We start from the raw sequence: 19,182 nt of genomic DNA, 5'->3' as shown, positions 1-19,182 counted from the left end.
TAGTGACATGCTTGTTGGCTATCCCGGGGGTTAATTCTTCCCAGCAACAGGCCGCACCAAATGTTACCAACATAAGAAATACTCAATGACGAAATGTCCTTCACACTCAGCGGGAGCAAGGTTAACTTTAGCCTTTCTGTTCACTAAAGCAGTGCTCCTGAACAAAGCATGAAATAACCTTCTGTAATTGTCTTTTCGTCTGAACAGGTAAATGGCATTGACCTGCGAGGGGCCACCCATGAACAGGCTGCAGCTGCTCTGAAAGGAGCCGGCCAAATGGTCTCCATCATTGCCCAGTACCGACCAGAAGGTAAAACAAGTCAAACTCCAAATCTCAAATTCCAATATAACAATATGGCATTTAGTAGATGCTCCGATCAGAATAAATGGCATGAACATTAAACAAGAAATGATAGTGTCACACAAGTAGAGTGCAAATAAAAACCTTTTTATGCTTCAAAGAAACTGGGTTATCAGGTAGACCTCAAACCTAGCATTTGTCTAAACAAGCTATCTAAATAACAGTCTTAGTATTTGTGAACCGTTAACTCAGTTAACAGTATTACTTAATATTGATATGATATCTCATGGACTGATGACTCAACTTAAATGGCATTGGAATAAATAAAACAATAATGCCACAAATACATTTCCATTGGAAACTATTTTTCTCTGGCAATTATCATGTTCAGTCACTCTCTTCAAATCCCAAGGTTTGTGTACTAATGCTATCTTCAGTACATCTCAAGCTAGCTACTTTTAGCATGTAGAACAGACTCATGCATTGTTCTGGAGTTCAGCTCCTTGGGTTCCAGAAAAGGTTAGCAGTCACAATACATTAAAAAAAAAAACACCAGTGATGCAGTTGAGTTGAAATGATCCAGTTTAATTTTTCTTTCTTTTTTTCTTTTGAAAACATCAGTGAAAATGTGTCATTTGTATTTTCACCTGTATCCACACAAAAGGTACAGATGTCTAAGGCTTTCGAACAATGTTAAGCCCTATTTATTTCATTGTATGGCGAATAGCAAAGATAGCCAATCTACAAGCTCACTACATATCACATCTTTATATAGTAAATCATTATATGAATGTACATGCAGCTGACCTGTGCATACTTCACTTCATGTTTGTGTTCAACCATGCAAATATGTCAACTGATGAGTACAAGTATACCGAGACCTCTGTTAAACCGGGTTATATGTTTTATAACCCAGATAGTGTCCATATTTACAACATAGTTACATTATATTTAAACTGACATCCACCTTGAAATCACATCTCATTTGAAAAAGAAAGTGAGTGGTGCATTATGGGAGATGATCCTAGGGCAATATATCACAATATATCATAATTTCATCATTCTGACTTTTATTTCTGTAAAATGTACCTATCCCTGTTTGTTGGCCAGTCATATGATTGGTAGTTTATTTCTTCTTTAACATGCGCACATAAATGCTTATAATTCTTGGACATCTTCAGGCTAACAAACACGAACCATGGCAGACAACGCAGCACTATAGTTGCTTGTATTGGACAAGACAGCCTTGATTGTTGTCATGCCACTTGTAATTAGCAGCAGCATTAGCAGGAACAATGAATCATGGTCCTAAAGCCTGACAGATACATACTGTAGCTGCGAGCGGGTGTCGCGGACTGAAACTGGTGTGGACTGTGGAATCTTGTTTTAGATAAGTTCTGCCCCTCAACACAATCTAACTCAACACAGTCACTCTGTGATCAATGCAGACCCTTAACTTTGGACGCCAGACTTACTGTAACTTTGGACGCCAGAGTCCCATTCAACCCCAGAGCTCGCTTGTCCAAAGTCCAACACTTCACTCTGAGATGACAGCCGGTCTCCATGATCAAGTAGCACTAACTAACTGCTCTCTTTTCTTATACCCATCAGAACTTGCTCAATGCTCACCGCGCCGGGCCCTGTCTCCAGCACCAGGTTCGTGCCATTGGCACCAGTGTGGCTGTTCTGAGCATTAGCATCATTCACTAAAAGGGGTTGGCTGAGGGAGTCACTGAGTGAATGCAATCGCAGACAGTCTACTCACCCCCTGTCCTCTGGACATTGTAACAACCCATTGACGCACCCCTGACTCTCGCCTTGACCAACCTACCCCTAATATTTAATCACCACACACCCTCTCTCTTATAGCCCTCCTCACTTCCCCTCATGTTACATGTCCTCTCAGTTGAATGCACACTGCAGTTGAATCTTTAACCACTTAAACCCTATGTTTAGTTGATCGGGGTCCCCCAGGGGTCTATACATGGTCCCCTCCTTTTTTCCCATGACACCAAATCTCTTGGCCCGAAAATAGCCGATCTACAAGCTCACAACGTATTGCATTGTGAGCTTGAAGTTTGTCTATTTCTGCCAAATGTTCGTCTATTCTAACATGCCCAGAATAGGGCCTCTAGGGTTCATGTGGTTAATATGCCCTGCCTTGCTTCCTTTTTTTTAAATGTGTCACATTCAGCCTGTTTTCTGTTTTGTTTTTGGATGGGAACGAATATAGAATTGACGCTATTGTGTTATCAGGATGTCACTTGATGTCACTTTTACACACCGTGGGGCGCATAAGCGATACGGAAATGTGAAATTCTCACTGGCTGATATTTCGCATCAAAACTATTCATTATAGTTGATGCGTCATTAATACAGCCTTATAATCGTGGTGCAGAAGCTCAGAACAGTGTACGTTCTGTGTGAATGTACTCACGGGCCATGGCACAAACGACAGTGAATTGTCCACACACAATATAATTCTGCTTATAACATCCTCCTAGAGCAGTCCAGAGACTCAAGGAGATATCTGACACATTACGATGGAAAAACAAATAGCAAAACATTCCCTTTTAAACAAAATAAATCATAAATCAGTTAATAAAGATAATAAAGCTAGACCTAATCAAACCCTGCACAAGAGACTGCCCCCGCTGCCACCCTGACGTAGAGGAATCCCAATCCTGCTGTTTGCCTGGCAAACAGCCTATATACAGTATAACAAAAAATGGTGGTCTGTGAAATCTCAGCCTATGCTCTCGTACTTTGTAAGCCATTAAAATATCTCAGCTGTGGCGTATAAACAAACCACTCTAGCAATTCTAAATTAATCATATCATGGGATCATATGATCCCATGGTATCTATTTATTACTTGTCATCAATCTAGGCCAATGTGATCGCTTGTTCTGAACAGAACAAGGCAGTACTGTAATCAACAGGAGATTACTAAAATACACATACACACACACACACTCACACACACACACACACACACACACACACACACACACACACACACACACACACACAAACACACACAGGCTAGCCGCTCTGTGTCTACGCAACACAAAACCAATGTTATCTTTGCAGTCAGGAAAATAGTATGTCTCAACTAAAGGGAATTATATATGTACTGTAAGTCCAACTGTAACCTAAAATGGTGTACAGACTATGTATAAAGCTAACAGTCCAACGGATAAGAGAGTCTGTCTGGGAATATGCTAAGGGACAGTAGCAAGGATCTTGGATTCGTGCAGATTTATTTCAATTTATTTTCTGGGAGAATCTTTAGGTTAGGAATTGATTTATCTCTTTCATTGTGGTACTTTGGCTCTACACACATGTTCCTGATGAGTTCACGCTAAGTTTCCTGAAATCTTCCCGGAGAACCCCGGAGACAACAATAGCTATGTTTGTTTTATAAAGACCCTCCTCTCTACCCTCTATAATTGGTAAACGTCACGGCAACAGGGTCGGCTCATGGCTCTGTACATGATCTGCTCTTTTTTCTCCCTCTACAACAAATCTTGTTGTCGAAAATAGCCAATCTACATGAATGTTCCCCCAAGAATAGGGATGTTAGGATTCAAGTGGTTAATGTCTTTTAGAACACTTTTTTAGTAGCACCTCGAGTAGGTACTTGTACCATAGCACCACTGTTTTGTTTTTTTGTCAAATATGTTTTTATTGAACAGATTATAAATTATTACAAACATTATGATATGAAATACTTTTTTTATGAAACAAAATGAAAGAAAAAATAAACAAGACAAAAAAGAGAAAGAAATCCCTTAACAGCACCACTGTTTTTAAGGGAAGCATAGCTGCCAATGCAGTCAGTTTTCCAAAGCTATCGCTTGTCGCTTGAATTATTTTATGTCAGTAAAAATGACTGGGAGTAATTTTTCTGTTTTCATAAGGTTGTATTTCTAAATGTCACAGTTACTACATAACTGTGACAAATACATAAATGATAAACTGACTGAAAATACGTATTATCGGCTGCAGTTCGTCTATGCGATTGGACAAATCTTCCAATTTGATTGTGCATCATCACATGCTAGATTGATGGGGCAAACATCCAATGGTTACTAAACAATTCAGCTGTTTGTCACATTCATTCCCACATCTCCCCTCCCATGCATGTGGTTCCTTTGGTCAGCCAGAGGAGAGAGAGGCATTTTTCTGTCACTACTTAGCATTGCACTCGGTATAGCCATAGTGTTGTGACAGAGACACAGAGACCGACGGCATCTGTAGGGAACAGACACAAGAACGTATAGTGAACAAGCAGAAAGGTATGTGAGTCTAATTTCAAAAGATAAAGTTGGAAAAATGTACGGAGAGCATAAGCATTTGTTTTTTTTATCCTGCGTTTACGTGTTGTGCTGTTGTGAGAGTGGGAAGTCACTTCAACTCAGATCATTTCTCGTTTCAAAGTAACTAGTTTATTGTTGTTCTAGCAGCTTGTCTCAGAGGGCAGTGAGTTCATAAAAGCAATTGTTATTGAATGATTGCACATGTCGGTGGTTTTATTTTCTTCTTTTTCTCATTGTTATCTCATTATTCTTCCCTTTAGCCGATATTAAAAGTACATCCGCGCATAAACCTGTCACGACTCCTTACTGGTTGCTTGGTACGTTCTAGAAGCGACAGCTTAGCGAGCGATGCCTGAACCTATCAGTATCAGTGTGTCAGTTCACTGTCGTACAGTAGGAAGTCTGCGCTGCGGCCCTGAGGAAAGCAGAGTTGTCAACAGCGAAACAGAGTTACTTTCAAGCCCCTGACATCCTCTTTGGTTTCGTGGCCAAATGATCAGTGTAATGCTGTAGGCTTCACCCATTCAGTGATGAGATGTTCTTTGTTTACGAGCCCACTGGTACAGTACCTCCTGTTGGCTTAACACATGAGAATGACTATGCAACATATCGGTACATCTCCCCAGCTGGACGTTGAGTAAAACTATTGGACATTGACGGAAATAAAAAAGAAATATGGGGGTGGGTGGGTGATATAAACAAGTTTCTATGGCATTTCAGCAGATAATGTCCGCTTTCTTCACCATGGACATTCATGTGTTCACCTGTGTGTGTGTGTGTGTGTGTGTGTGTGTGTGTGTGTGTGTGTGTGTGTGTGTGTGTGTGTGTGTGTGTGTGTGTGTGTGTGTGTGTGTGTGTGTGTGTGTGTGTGTGTGTGTGTGTGTGTGTGTGTGTGTGTGTGTGTGTGTACTTTGGCCTGTGTCATCTCCTTGGTACATCATTTACGTAACAACTGCAATCATATATCACGTCATAGGTTCTACGAGTTTCATTTTGATTTAAATAACATTTTCGTTGAGTGTTTTCTTGCCCAGAATTTATTGTGGGAATTTGACTTTGTTTTATTGTGGGTCCTGATCCAGTCTGTACCTCTCTTGCAGAGTATGGGCGTTTTGAAGCCAAAATCCATGACCTGCGGGAGCAAATGATGAACCACAGCATGAGTTCTGGGTCAGGATCGCTGCGAACCAATCAAAAGAGGTCCCTCTATGTCAGGTCAGGCTTTATTATATGTTTTTGACGTATTCATTAAAAAACATATTCATGCAAACGTAATATTCACATTTCACATATTCACATTTCATGTAAATGTAATGTGTCTTATATAATAACAATGATGTGACTCATCTTTATGACTTAATAAATAAATAAATAACCCCTAACCCTAAATAATGTAAATATTGTATTAAATACAAAATGTAGTTATGTCTTTTACTTTTAAATCCTATACTGTACTTAGTTGTCTGAGGTAACCCAGCACTCTATACTAAGTCTGCTCCTTTCTTCTGTCTACTATACACAAAATCTCATCGCCAAAAATAGCCAATCTACAAGCTCCCGACAGGCTGCATTTTGAGATGGCATAATAGCTATTTTTGCGGAATATCCCCCCCCCCTCCAATAGGGTCGCTAGGGTTTATAATATGTTAATTATTATAATATAATATAATAATATGCATTCTACCAGAGAGGTGACAATACTGGACTCTGAATCTCCACTATCGTTCCTCATGATGAATGACATTCAGAAGTCAAGTTTGAGGGCAATAGCTGAAAGAGCATGGCAGATATAAGGTTTAGTGGCTTAATATAGAAAGCCCCCATGGACCAATAGTAATGACCCTGTAATGCTTCTAGCTTCTCAAAAAAGAACAGTGTGTCAGGCGTAGTTTGACCTCACATGTGTCACAATGATGATATGAACAGGGAACTGGATTAGAAACTCAATAGGGAAGACAGTTGTTATCGCTGTCACGCAGAAACCTTTTTTTTTAAATACATTAATGCACTGTTTTATACTTACTATAAAAGTTAATTGCTGATCTACAAGCTCACAACACATTGCATTGAGATGCATAATGAGCTTGTTGATCAGCTATAGAAAATTAAAAAAGGTTGGCCTATCACATGCCCAAAATAGGGACATCATATTGAAAATGGTTAAGTTTAACTAATAACTAAATAAAAAAAAATTGGCCCTAGAGCGACGATATGATGACAATCCCTAATTAGTCCCTCTTGCACCCCTAACAGGGCGCTGTTTGACTATGAGAAATCAAAGGACAGCGGTCTCCCAAGTCAAGGGCTCAGTTTCAGGTATGGGGACATCCTCCACGTCATCAATGCCTCGGATGACGAATGGTGGCAGGCCCGCCGAGTGACCCCTCACGGGGACAGTGAAGAGATGGGAGTCATCCCCAGCAAGAGAAGGTGAGCTGGCAGAATGCTGCATGCTTCATGGAATATTCAAAGAACTGTCTCATAAGTCAGTCGTTCCCAAAGTGGGATCCGGGGACCCCCAGGGGTCCTTGGGGGAGTTCCAGGGGGTCCCCAGCCAAATGATAGTTAGGAACCAAATGGACCTTTATGGGTCCATAACTCTGAGAGTTTACAAATTGAACCAAATGGACCCTAAGTCCTAACAGGTCCATTTGGTTCCATGTGTACACTCTCAGATCGTTACATTAACATTGATTTTACAATATAAATTGGGGGTCCCAGAGATAGAAATGCCATTAAATGGGGGTCTGTAGACTAACATGCATATCAAACTGAGGGTCCTTGTAATTAAACAGGTTGAGAATCACTGCTAGAGCCGTAAATATCTTCTCTTATGGGGGTCCCTGGCATATATTTTCATATGGGGGTCCGCGGGCTAATAAATGTCAATGTGGGGGTCCTTGACATGAAAAAGTTTGTGAACCACTGCCATAAGTTGAACAAAATAGCTGGCAAAATAACCCCCTATAATAAACCATGAAATCATGTTACTTAATTTCCATTTGTTCCAATTAAATAGTTGAATTCTGTCACATTAGGCATCTTGCTAAAAAATGTTCTGTTACAGTAATGGCTCCTGCCTCCTGGCTCAGTGTTTCAGTGTAATAAATGTTTTCACTGCCGGAGACGCTCCCTGGGGCTGGTCGTCCCGTTACTTTTTGCTCCATTTCTCTCTTGAACTAGAAAGGGGCGCAAGTCTAATAATAATTCACTGTCTGACAAAGTAACGTCTCTCTCTCTCTCTCTCTCTGTGAATCTGTGCTAGCAACAGCGGCATGTATTGTTGTATCCATTTTAAATAAGGCAAATGACTAACATAAATGTGACACCTTTACTAAATGATTTAAAATTGGAGGGTCCGAGTATGTTTGCGTTTATGCCGGCTGCGATTGGTTAGTAGTACCGGTACTGTACATCCTATTAACCGGCAGGACAGGAGCGTAGTTAACACTATATAGGGTATGCGTGTGACATCATCATCAAACCCGGAAGTTATGCGGGGACTGAATGTCCATAGTGAAGAAATCGGCCATTATCTGCTGAAATGCCATAGAAACTTGTTTATATTTCTCAAATTCCACAAGAGTTTACGATGGCTGGATGATATGTAGGCCAACAGTGATGTCAGTGAGCTGGTGTCTGACTGCAGTCTGTCTCTGTGTTTGTCAGGGTGGAGAGGAAGGAGCGTGCACGCCTTAAGACAGTCAAGTTCAACGCAAAACCTGGCTCCTTTGATTCAAAAGCGGTAAGTAAGTTCCTTTTGGCGAGCTGGCAGGTGACAAACGATAGTGTCACACAATGAACTCATTTACAAGGATATAACGGCGACATTTCTGTGCCGTAATAAGTAGAACATCAAACTTTCCAGTATGAAAAAAAAAACACTAGACGACTATCTCCTCTTAACTAGTTGAACCCCAGCATCCACAGGGGGGGACATTCAGCAAAAATAGCAGATCTACAAGCTCACAACGCGTTGCAACTTGACACATTGTGAACTTGTAGATCGGCTATTTTTGGCGAAGTCATTTGGTATAGACTAGAGTAAAGACAACTGCATACCAAGTACATTTGCAATTCAGGTCCTCAGGGTTCAAGTGGTTGAATTAAATGTCACGTTTTTAGCACATTTCAATTCTTTCCATAGGTTTATGTCATCTATAACTACCTAACTGCACGCGTTAGTCTCACGTGATTAGATTTCCTAGATGTAGTTGAGTTAGATCTCACTTGCTCTATAGGTCATTTCCTCCCATTTCACACTGTATTCATGTAGGCTGCTGTATTTACTCATTTCATCTTTCATCAAAATATCACATTTCCAACCACAAAAACAAACATCTAAACTATGTTCAGACAACTGTTAATAACAGAGTAACCATTTTTACTTTTATATTAAACTTTTATATATGAAACAATTTATATATAGATTTTGTTTGGTTGATTATTAACAGTGAATGGTGTAATTAATGAACCGTTTTCTGCCTGTAACCTTTGCCATTAGAATAGCCCTTTTTTCTTTTGGACTCCCTTTACTTAGACTCATGTTCACATCAGTCTTTGAAAGCAGTCAGGGATGAGATAACCTTCTGAGGTAACGAATTGTACCTTCAACTCACGTTAACGATCCACTGCCCACTCGACTCTCATGGAATCTGACAGGCTTCGAGACATAGAATCAGTTGCATCATTCATTGTTTTGTCTTCAAAGGACATTGATCATTCATTACTTTAATCTCACCCTCAACCCCTATCTAACCTCCCATTTCTTTAACTGCATGCATTTTATATTCCTCTTTCTGACGATCTCTTCTTTTACTAAATCTCAAATGTTGCTTTTTCTCACAGCATGATCTTGGCAACTCTTTTCCTGCCTTGCTTGTATTTATTTTATGTATGTCTTGGTTGCAACTGTGGCACGTCAAGTAGTAATTCACTATATCCCCCCACTAGCTATTTTACTCTAAAATGATACCTGGGTGTGACTGTGAACGGTCCAGTTATTCATATAGATACACCAAATATGGGTAATGGTATACAGTATGTGTCTCAAAGAATGTACTTATAGCAAAAATAGCCAATCTAGTCCTCAATGCGTCACAATATGTGACCCGGTGATCTCGTAAAGCCACTATTCTTGCTATTTTGGAACATTTCTTCATTATTTTTGGCAATATAATGACATGAAGTACACCATGGTGAAAGTTGTTAACTTCTTGACGTCCCACTGTTTGCAAGGTGTGCATGAATGTGACAACAGTCAGAAACACCTGTTTGCCCCCATGCTCTCTCTCCTCCACAGTCATTCAATGACAAACGTAAAAAGAGTTTCATCTTTACACGAAAGTTCCCTTTCTACAAGAACAAAGAGGGTGAGCAAGATGGCAGTGATTCAGACCGTAAGTAAGCTGCAGTGCACACACATGTAGAGTAAATATTCTATAGACATAGTACAGTGTAGGTTACATGTAGGGCCTATAGGTTAGACAGGTGAACGTGTGTGAGGACAGGGGTTTCATGGAACATCTCTCTAGCTTCCTCTCTTTTCCTTGTTCTGTCTTTTTCTCTCTCCCGCATTGTCCTTAGTTTCTTTTGATTGTACGGCGACTAAATGGTTGGAATCGGTCTGCGTGTCTCGAATTCTTCTCGGTCACCACCGAGAGGAAATGCAGGAGGAAAGTAAATGCAGTCCCAAAACAGTGGTTTTGGCATTGAATTCCCCCTTCCGCTCGATTCGGTCCAAAAAACCAGCAGCCCACACAATCAATCCACCCTGTGAAATTGGACAGTGTGGGTCTGCCCTACTTGTCCAGACTCCAGCTAGAGCGTTTGGCACCCTCTGGTGGCTGTTTAATGTCAGGGCAGAGACAGATGGTCACTGACCTTGCCCGTGGGCTCGCTGCATACTCCGACAGCTCCTTCCTTTGTGTCTCTCACCTCTTCCTCATTTGCGGCTGTTCCTCTTCCTCTCTCTCCTTCATCGTGGCTCTCTTTGGACGCTGGTTTAGGACTTCCTGGGGATGGGTGATGATGGGTATGGGACAAAGACATTCAGTAAGTTGACCCAGGAGTGGTCCCTCATCTTTACTATATATTTCACCATAACATTATAATCTCCTTTTGAAAAGATTCCTCGGTTTAGTTTATGTTTTTGGAATATCAGCATTGTTGCATGCTTTATCTGGTCGGTTTGTCTTGTTTCTTTTGGTTTGCTGTGTCTAAAACCTCTCTCTGTCCGTTGACACATGGTTCATCAAACTCTTTTGGGAGGGTAACATCAGCATCATGCTGGAAATCTTACCACCTAGTAATGACTGAATGATTAATAAGTAAAACCGTAACAGCAATTTGAACATCTCTAATATCTAAACCAGATGAGGCTGTGATTTGTTACACGTTAATACGTTATAAATAAAAGGAAGTTGTTCCAGATATAGTAAGTCTTTGTTGTAGACTTTCTCTGTAGTGCGCATGCTGCACTATACTGTATATATTTGCACCAAATTGTCAGCCATATGCTAACCTGTTGTGTACCAACACAGTTTGTATGTTTTTTTGTAACTAGTGGTGAAGGCTCACTGAATTATCTGAGCAACTAACTGCATACAAACCTCTAACATTCACATTTAACATTTGGAGTACAAATCATATAAACGTTGTAGCCAAACATTAGAGCTTGCAGAATTATGTTCCCTGAGATTAATCTAAATGTCTTTTTTGTCCCCGCTTGTGTAGTTTCTGAATCAAGGGTGGCATGCTGAATATTGTTTGTACCAAATGGCCCCACATCTCCAACTGATCATATTCATGCGGTTGCCATGTTTGCAAATGATGGAAGAGCAAAATGGCCACCATGTGAATATGGTTAATGATGTTGTTGATTGAAGCATGGTTGCATGATGCACACAGATATAACTATCCTAGCCTTTAGTTGGCCCTAAGTGGATGTCACCTATTATGCGATTGCATCCTTACAGATCATAATTCTGATATTTGCACGAATTGTGCTTTGCATGAACAATTTTGTACACAGTGTCCTTCCTCTGTTGGATTGGATTATTTAATAATACCTAATACATAATGATACAAATAAATAATCACTACATTGTGAAGCGTGTTGCCCCTATAGATTGAAATCATAAGGACATGGACAGGATGACGTGCTGTTTCTTTTACATTTGAGCAATTTCCAGAATTTCATGGATACATATTAATTGATCCCTTGACCTTGTCTTGTCTTACATTCCGTTTCCTACATTTAGTCATTTTCAGCACCTTAAAATATGTTAGCATTGCTAATAGTCCAGTACCTGCCTGTAGACCCTATCGCAATTTGGTGTTGGGGGAATTTCTCACTTGAACTAAGTCAATGGGTCCCTAGACATGAAAGATCAATGAGGTGCTTGTCCGCCATAGTGCCACGAATGGCGCAATGGCCACATCAAAAATGGCCGCCATCGGCTCTGATGAAAATCCAACCTTTTTGTTTTTTAGTGTTTAAGCACATGTAATACATTCATTTTGACTAATTGTGGTGTGTGGAATTCATTTCTGATATTGTTTTGATGATTTGGGGTGATTTTGACCTTGAAAGGTCATAGTCAAGGTCATTTTGCTATTCCACAGACCTTGGCCATAACTTGTCCATTTTTAGGAGTAAGAACAGGAACAATAAGTCTATTTCAACTAAATCTGACTCTTAAAATTAATTTCTGATATTGTTTTGACCATTAGGGATCATCCTGTCATTGAATTATTGATGTTAATGTCATTTTTCAATAATTCGATTATGATTCTTTAGTCGCTTTTACTATATATTTTCATGATTTGTTTTCTTTACATAAACAAAATACATGGGCATGAGCAAAACAACAACAGCACCATATGTGCTGTGTGAATAAGCCCATTGTACAAAAGACTCTGTCCATGGCCCAAATGAGCCAATTCATTGCTATGGCAACCCCATAGTGGAGGTAAGTCAATATATCATAAGAATCGTTCACTTGATGGTACAAGCACCAAATTTGGTACACAAGTGCTTCAGAACCTACTCTCTCAGAAAAGTACGTTGTCCACTTGAAAAAACTAAATGGCCACCATTTTTCAAGATGGCCGCCAAATGAAAAGGGCCTTTTGTGGCAGTTCTGGACAACCGTGGGTCCGACCAACTCGAGACCGGGCACTGCACTCCCTGTGTGTGTGTGGAACGTGTGTGTCGAATTCGGTGAAGTCAGTGGGGCAAACGGTTCTCGGGTTACATGGATTACAGATGTACAGACACACACAGACTTGAATATATGTCAATGGGCAATGCCCATTGGGGTTTTTTTTAGATGATGGGTAAGAAGAGAGAGATGTGATGTCAGGTGGTGTGGGCTAAGAAGTGGTCAGGGCTAAGATAAAGTATATGAGATGTACAGTAAGTGCAAATAGAGATGGTGAGGGAGGGAGAAAATTATTTGTACCAATTGACCAAACAGTAGACAGTAGTGTAACAGGTTAAGGTGAGTATAGAGATGGAAATGTTCTAGCAAGTGAAGCCAGTGTATTGAGAATATGGGACATATGTGTCAGGAGTTATTTGCCGTACGGTTGGAAACGGTGGCACTGATGAAAAGGAGGCACAGCTGGAGGTGGCAGAATTAAGGATGCTATGCTTCTCATTAGGAGTGAAAAGGAAGGACTTGATCAGAAATGACTAAATTAGAGGATCAGCCCAGGTTAGAAGGTTTGGGGATAAAGCAAGAGAGGTGAGGTTGAGATGGTTTAGACATGTGAAAAGGAGGGATGAGGGTACATTGGGAGAAGGATGCTGAAGATGTAGCTGCCAGGTAAGAGGATGGCCAAAGACGAGGTTTAAGGATGCTGTGAGAGATGACATGAAGGTGGCAGGTCACAGAGGAAGATGTAGAAAACAAAACCAAAAGGGGTCCTCCCCTTTTCCCTGTGCGTGCACACACACACACACGGTACTGTACAGTACACTACAGTATGTTACAGTACAGTATTGTAAAGTACAGTAACGTGCGGTACGGCATGGTACAGTATGATACCATAAGGTATGGTACAGTACAGTATGATGCCGTACAGTACAGTAAGGTACAGTATGATTTCCGCCGTAGCCTGAAAACCCACCTTTTCAGACTCCATCATGGCCCATAGCACTTACCCTAACCCCTTAGATAGCATTTCTGTTGGCTTAGATAGCATCTGATACAGACTTATAGCATGTTATGTAGACAGCACTATAATTGTATTGTATATAGTTATAGCACGCCATAGTACATATGTATAGCATAGTAGTAAATATGTATAGTTTATATGTATAGTGTATGTATAGTTTCATTATATAGATATTCCACTGTTACTTTCTTAGCTTACGCATGTTTCATGATATTGATAAATGCTTTTATGTGATGTATTCCCATGCTTTTGTTCTTGCTTAAATGTAAGTCGCTCTGGATTAAGAGCGTCTGCTAAATGCCTAAATTGTAAATTGTATGATACCATACCGTACCGTACTGTATGGTATCATACTTTACAATACTGTACTGTACTGTACTGTACCGTACTGCATGGTACCATACTGTACCATACTGTACCTTACTGTATGGTATCATACTGTACCTTACTGTACTGTACGGCATCATACTGTACTGTACCATACCTTATGGTATCATACTGTACCATGCCGTACCGCACGTTACTGTACTTTACCATACTGTACTGTAACATACTGTAGTGTACTGTAGAGTACCGTGTGTGTGTGTGTGTGTGTGTGTGTGTGTGTGTGTGTGTGTGTGTGTGTGTGTGTGTGTGTGTGTGTGTGTGTGTGTGTGTGTGTGTGTGTGTGTGTGTGTGCACGCACAGGGAAAAGGGGAGGACCCCTTTTGGTTTTGTTTTCTACATCTTCCTCTGTGACCTGCCACCTTCATGTCATCTCTCACAGCATCCTTAAACCTTGTCTTTGGCCATCCTCTTACCTGGCAGCTACATCTTCAGCATCCTTCTCCCAATGTACCCTCATCCCTCCTTTTCACATGTCTAAACCATCTCAACCTCACCTCTCTTGCTTTATCCCCAAACCTTCTAACCTGGGCTGATCCTCTAATTCAGTAATTTCTGATAATGTCCTTCCTTTTCACTCCTAATGAGAACCATAGCATCCTTAATTCTGCCACCTCCAGCTGTGCCTCCTTTTCATCAGTGCCACCGTTTCCAACCGTACGGCATGGCTGGTCTCACTACCATCGTATACATCTTCCCTCTCACTGGTAGCCTTCTGTCACAAATAACTCCTGACACATATGTCCCATATTCTCAATACACTGGCTTCACTTGCTAGAACATTTCCATCTCTATACTCACCTTAACGTGATACACTACTGTCTACTGTTTGGTCAATTGGTACAAATCATTTTCTCCCTCCCTCACCATCTCTCTTTGCACTTACTGTACATCTCATATACTTTATCTTAGCCCTGACCACTTCTTAGCCCACACCACCTGACATCACATCTCTCTCTTCTTACCCATCATCTAAAAAAAACCCCAATGGGCATTGCCCATTGACATATATTCAAGTCTGTGTGTGTCTGTACATCTGTAATCCATGTAACCCGAGAACCGTTTGCCCCACCGACTTCACCGAATTCGACACACACGTTCCACACACACACAGGGAGTGCAGTGCCCGGTCTCGAGTTGGTCGGACCCACGGTTGTCCAGAACTGCCACAAAAGGCCCTTTTCATTTGGCGGCCATCTTGAAAAATGGTGGCCATTTAGTTTTTTCAAGTGGACAACGTACTTTTCTGAGAGAGTAGGTTCTGAAGCACTTGTGTACCAAATTTGGTGCTTGTACCATCAAGTGAACGATTCTTATGATATATTGACTTACCTCCACTATGGGGTTGCCATAGCAATGAATTGGCTCATTTGGGCCATGGACAGAGTATTTTGTACAATGGGCTTATTCACACAGCACATATGGTGCTGTTGTTGTTTTTCTCATGCCCATGTATTTTGTTTATGTAAAGAAAACAAATCATGAAAATATATAGTAAAAGCGACTAAAGAATCATAATCGAATTATTGAAAAATGACATTAACATCAATAATTCAATGACAGGATGATCCCTAATGGTCAAAACAATATCAGAAATTAATTTTAAGAGTCAGATTTAGTTGAAATAGACTTATTGTTCCTGTTCTTACTCCTAAAAATGGACAAGTTATGGCCAAGGTCTGTGGAATAGCAAAATGACCTTGACTATGACCTTTCAAGGTCAAAATCACCCCAAATCATCAAAACAATATCAGAAATGAATTCCACACACCACAATTAGTCAAAATGTATGTATTACATGTGCTTAAACACTAAAAAACAAAAAGGTTGGATTTTCATCATAGCCGATGGCGGCCATTTTTGATGTGGCCATTGCGCCATTCGTGGCACTATGGCGGACAAGCACCTCATTGATCTTTCATGTCTAGGGACCCATTGACTCAGTTCAAGTGAGAAATTCCCCCAACACCAAATTGCGATAGGGTCTACAGGCAGGTACTGGACTATAACTTTTCTGTCTAACATTAAAGCCAATAGGCAGTGGTAACCATCTGCAAACACAATTGTTAGATATGTATTTATTTACATATTTTAGTTAGTTACTTAGTTATAGCCAGTAGCCCTGGCTATAATGTGTTCTGTTGCTATGCTAGGCCACATTGTTGCTGATGATGCAGTATTTGTACTGCTACATAATCACAGAGATTTGGACAGCTCTGCAATCCATTCCTGACCTAATCACAGTCATTCAGTTCATTACGTCACTGGTTCCCAAACCGTGTGCCGAAGCATACTGGTGTGCTGTGAGACGTGAATCCCAGGGAATTTGTTTTGTTTTTTATTTCCATTTCCGCTAAGCAACAAGCTATATATGTTTACATGATTTATATTTATATTAGGATAAATTTGCCCCGACTGTAAAGTGTAAAGAAGTGGGGAGGAGGCTTCACTATCGCTTTATATTTTACTCATGATAGAGCTTCCGTTGCTCCAGACTGTATGACGGAAGCATTTAAAAATTGCCAGAGGCAAGTACAGCCTGGCAACACGAGACTAGGCCTACCCTAAAAGAAAAACATGAAACATGATTATTGTATTACTAATCTTGTTAAAAATCACAAAAAACAGATGTACAAGCTCACTACGCGTTGTCATGCGACGCCTTGTGAGCTTGTATTATTATCTATTTTCACCACAAATACAGGTGTGCCTTCAGATTTTTACTTGCCCATTGGTGTGCCTTGGGCACAAAATATGGAAAACCACTGCTCTACATTCATTGCTTAGCTCACTATAGATACACATGGCATGATAAGGCACACATGATACTGTAACTGATTTTATTTATTATGTCAGTCATCTTTCTTTATAGCTATTTATAGCTGTATCACATAGTGTATGACAGACAGTGTGTCAGTCTGTTAACATGATGCTGCAGTTATTAACATAGATTGGAAGATGTTTTGAACACAAGATGTGTAAACAACATAACATGTATTAATGTGTATTATAAAACAGACTGATTGATCTACAGTATATATAGCACCAATGTGTAATGAGGACCACTTGGTAAAAAGAGCAACATACATATACATTACATATTACGTATTTTGGTCTTTCCATTGCAAGTAAAACTTGGACTCATCATTATACCTTAAACCATTATATTATACCTACAGTACACCATATATTTATTTACCAGCTGTCGGACAGAAACCTCTTATCTCCATATTAAAACATTTCAGGATGTTTTGTAAATTAACGGCCTACTTGGTCCTAACAGCGTCACAGATTATTTTTTTTAAGTAGCAGATCCACAAGCTCAAAACATTTTGAGCTTGTAGATCTGCTACTTTTGCTATATTATTATATTTGAATCCTGAAAAGTCACAGTTTTGGACATATTGAGGTTTCCACCCAACAGAGATGATAAGGGTCATTCCTATTATTTGTTTTTTCTTGTCCTGCTTTTCATGTCAGTGATAGCTATTTGACCTCTGAATGCCATCTGCTACTGTTGGCCATGATGGAATTAGGATGGTGATGATGCTTTGCTTTGTCAGTTCATCACCATTATCGTAACTTAACTACGACAGCATTATTATAGCACTACTTTACGCTAAATAAGTCAAAGTGATTTAATGCAAAATCAGATGTATGATTTTTATTCATCAGCAGCCTACTGTAAGTAAATTGACTACTGGTTGTAAGACTTACCAAACAACCAAACCATGCAGGCCAGGGCCAAAGACAACTAACTCTCAACTGAAAAGACAAGTCATGTCCTCTTATCATAATTCAAATTAGACATTACTGTCTGTCTTTATGGGCCACATTGGAAATAATCATTTATTGTAGTATTCACGAACACATAACAAAATTACAAACAAATTGATCAACAAATCCAGTATGACATATTTACAATGCATGTATCCCAGTCCCTCTTGGGTTAAAAAAAGAAACAACAACAGCATGATGTTGTTGATGTCAACTGTTAACTACTGGCCTTCACCTAATACAAGTATACATGCTATGTATCTTACCAGGGAGCCAAGAGGAAGTCATACTGTCATATGAACCTGTGATGCGACAAGAGAGTAAGTAGTCACACACACCATGAGAACATTTGATCAAATGTATTGAGATGTATATTGTCGCTGTCGGGCAGAATCATCCTATTTCCATATTATAACTGTGGGTTAATGCTCTACTTGATCATACTACAGCTCAAGTAGCAGATCCACAGCCGCATTTCTTGCTTGTCGATCTGCTACTTTTGCTGCTTTTGAATTAGAATCCTGGAAAGCAACAATTTTGAACAGGTTTCCATCCGAGTCGACACGACAGAGACGATATCAAGATGTTTGTGCACTTCTTTGCTTTCTGATATTAACGTATTGTTGTTATATGGTTAACTTTTGCATATGTGTCATTTGGTGTAACTGTTACAAGAAACACTTTCTGTTGTCTTACACACGTTGTATATTTAACATTATTCCAACCAAATGTATTCTCATTTGTATCCTCGGTTTCCACACTCCCATCTCAAAAAAGCTATCCACAAATTAAATTTAATTATTGTAACTTTCAGCAAGCCCACAAATTGTCCTCAGTAAGTAGAATAAATTTTTATTTTCCATTCCAGTTAATTATGCTAGACCCGTCATAATCCTTGGACCAATGAAGGATCGAATCAACGATGATCTGATATCAGAGTTTCCTGAGAAGTTTGGTTCCTGCGTGCCACGTAAGTACCTCGGAACCAAATGAACATACTGTATCTCGGAACCAAATGAACGTACTGTGCCTCGGAACCAAATGAACGTACTGTATCTCGGAACCAAATGAACGTACTGTATCTCAGAACCAAATGAACGTACTGTATCTCAGAACCAAATGAACGTACTGTATCTCAGAACCAAATGAACGTACTGTATCTCAGAACCAAATGAACATACTGTATCTCAGAACCAAATGAACGTACTGTATCTCA

General features: G+C 40.0%; 1 protein-coding gene across 2 annotated transcripts in view; it reads left to right on the top strand.

Annotated features, from left to right (window-relative positions):
• The window catches only part of dlg2 (discs, large homolog 2), a 173,044-nt gene that overhangs the window by 142,469 nt on the left and 11,393 nt on the right, over positions 1-19,182 (top strand). The window contains exons 14-21 of one of the 2 annotated variants that reach the window (XM_083778062.1): positions 208-310; positions 1,913-1,957; positions 5,723-5,837; positions 6,876-7,052; positions 8,292-8,367; positions 9,925-10,021; positions 18,236-18,286; positions 18,835-18,936. In XM_083778062.1, the coding sequence (XP_083634188.1) occupies positions 208-310; positions 1,913-1,957; positions 5,723-5,837; positions 6,876-7,052; positions 8,292-8,367; positions 9,925-10,021; positions 18,236-18,286; positions 18,835-18,936 (766 nt within the window). Of the gene's footprint in view, positions 1-207; positions 311-1,912; positions 1,958-4,498; positions 4,602-5,722; positions 5,838-6,875; positions 7,053-8,291; positions 8,368-9,924; positions 10,022-18,235; positions 18,287-18,834; positions 18,937-19,182 lie in introns of those variants that run through there. The other variant, XM_083778061.1, reaches the window with a different exon arrangement.

Source organism: Protomyctophum parallelum (assembly GCF_964188405.1).
Source record: "Protomyctophum parallelum genome assembly, chromosome: 1".
NCBI classification, from domain to species: Eukaryota; Metazoa; Chordata; class Actinopteri; order Myctophiformes; family Myctophidae; genus Protomyctophum; species Protomyctophum parallelum.
The sequence above is the reverse complement of the archived record's forward strand: the minus strand, read 5'-3'. Positions and strand labels throughout refer to the sequence as shown.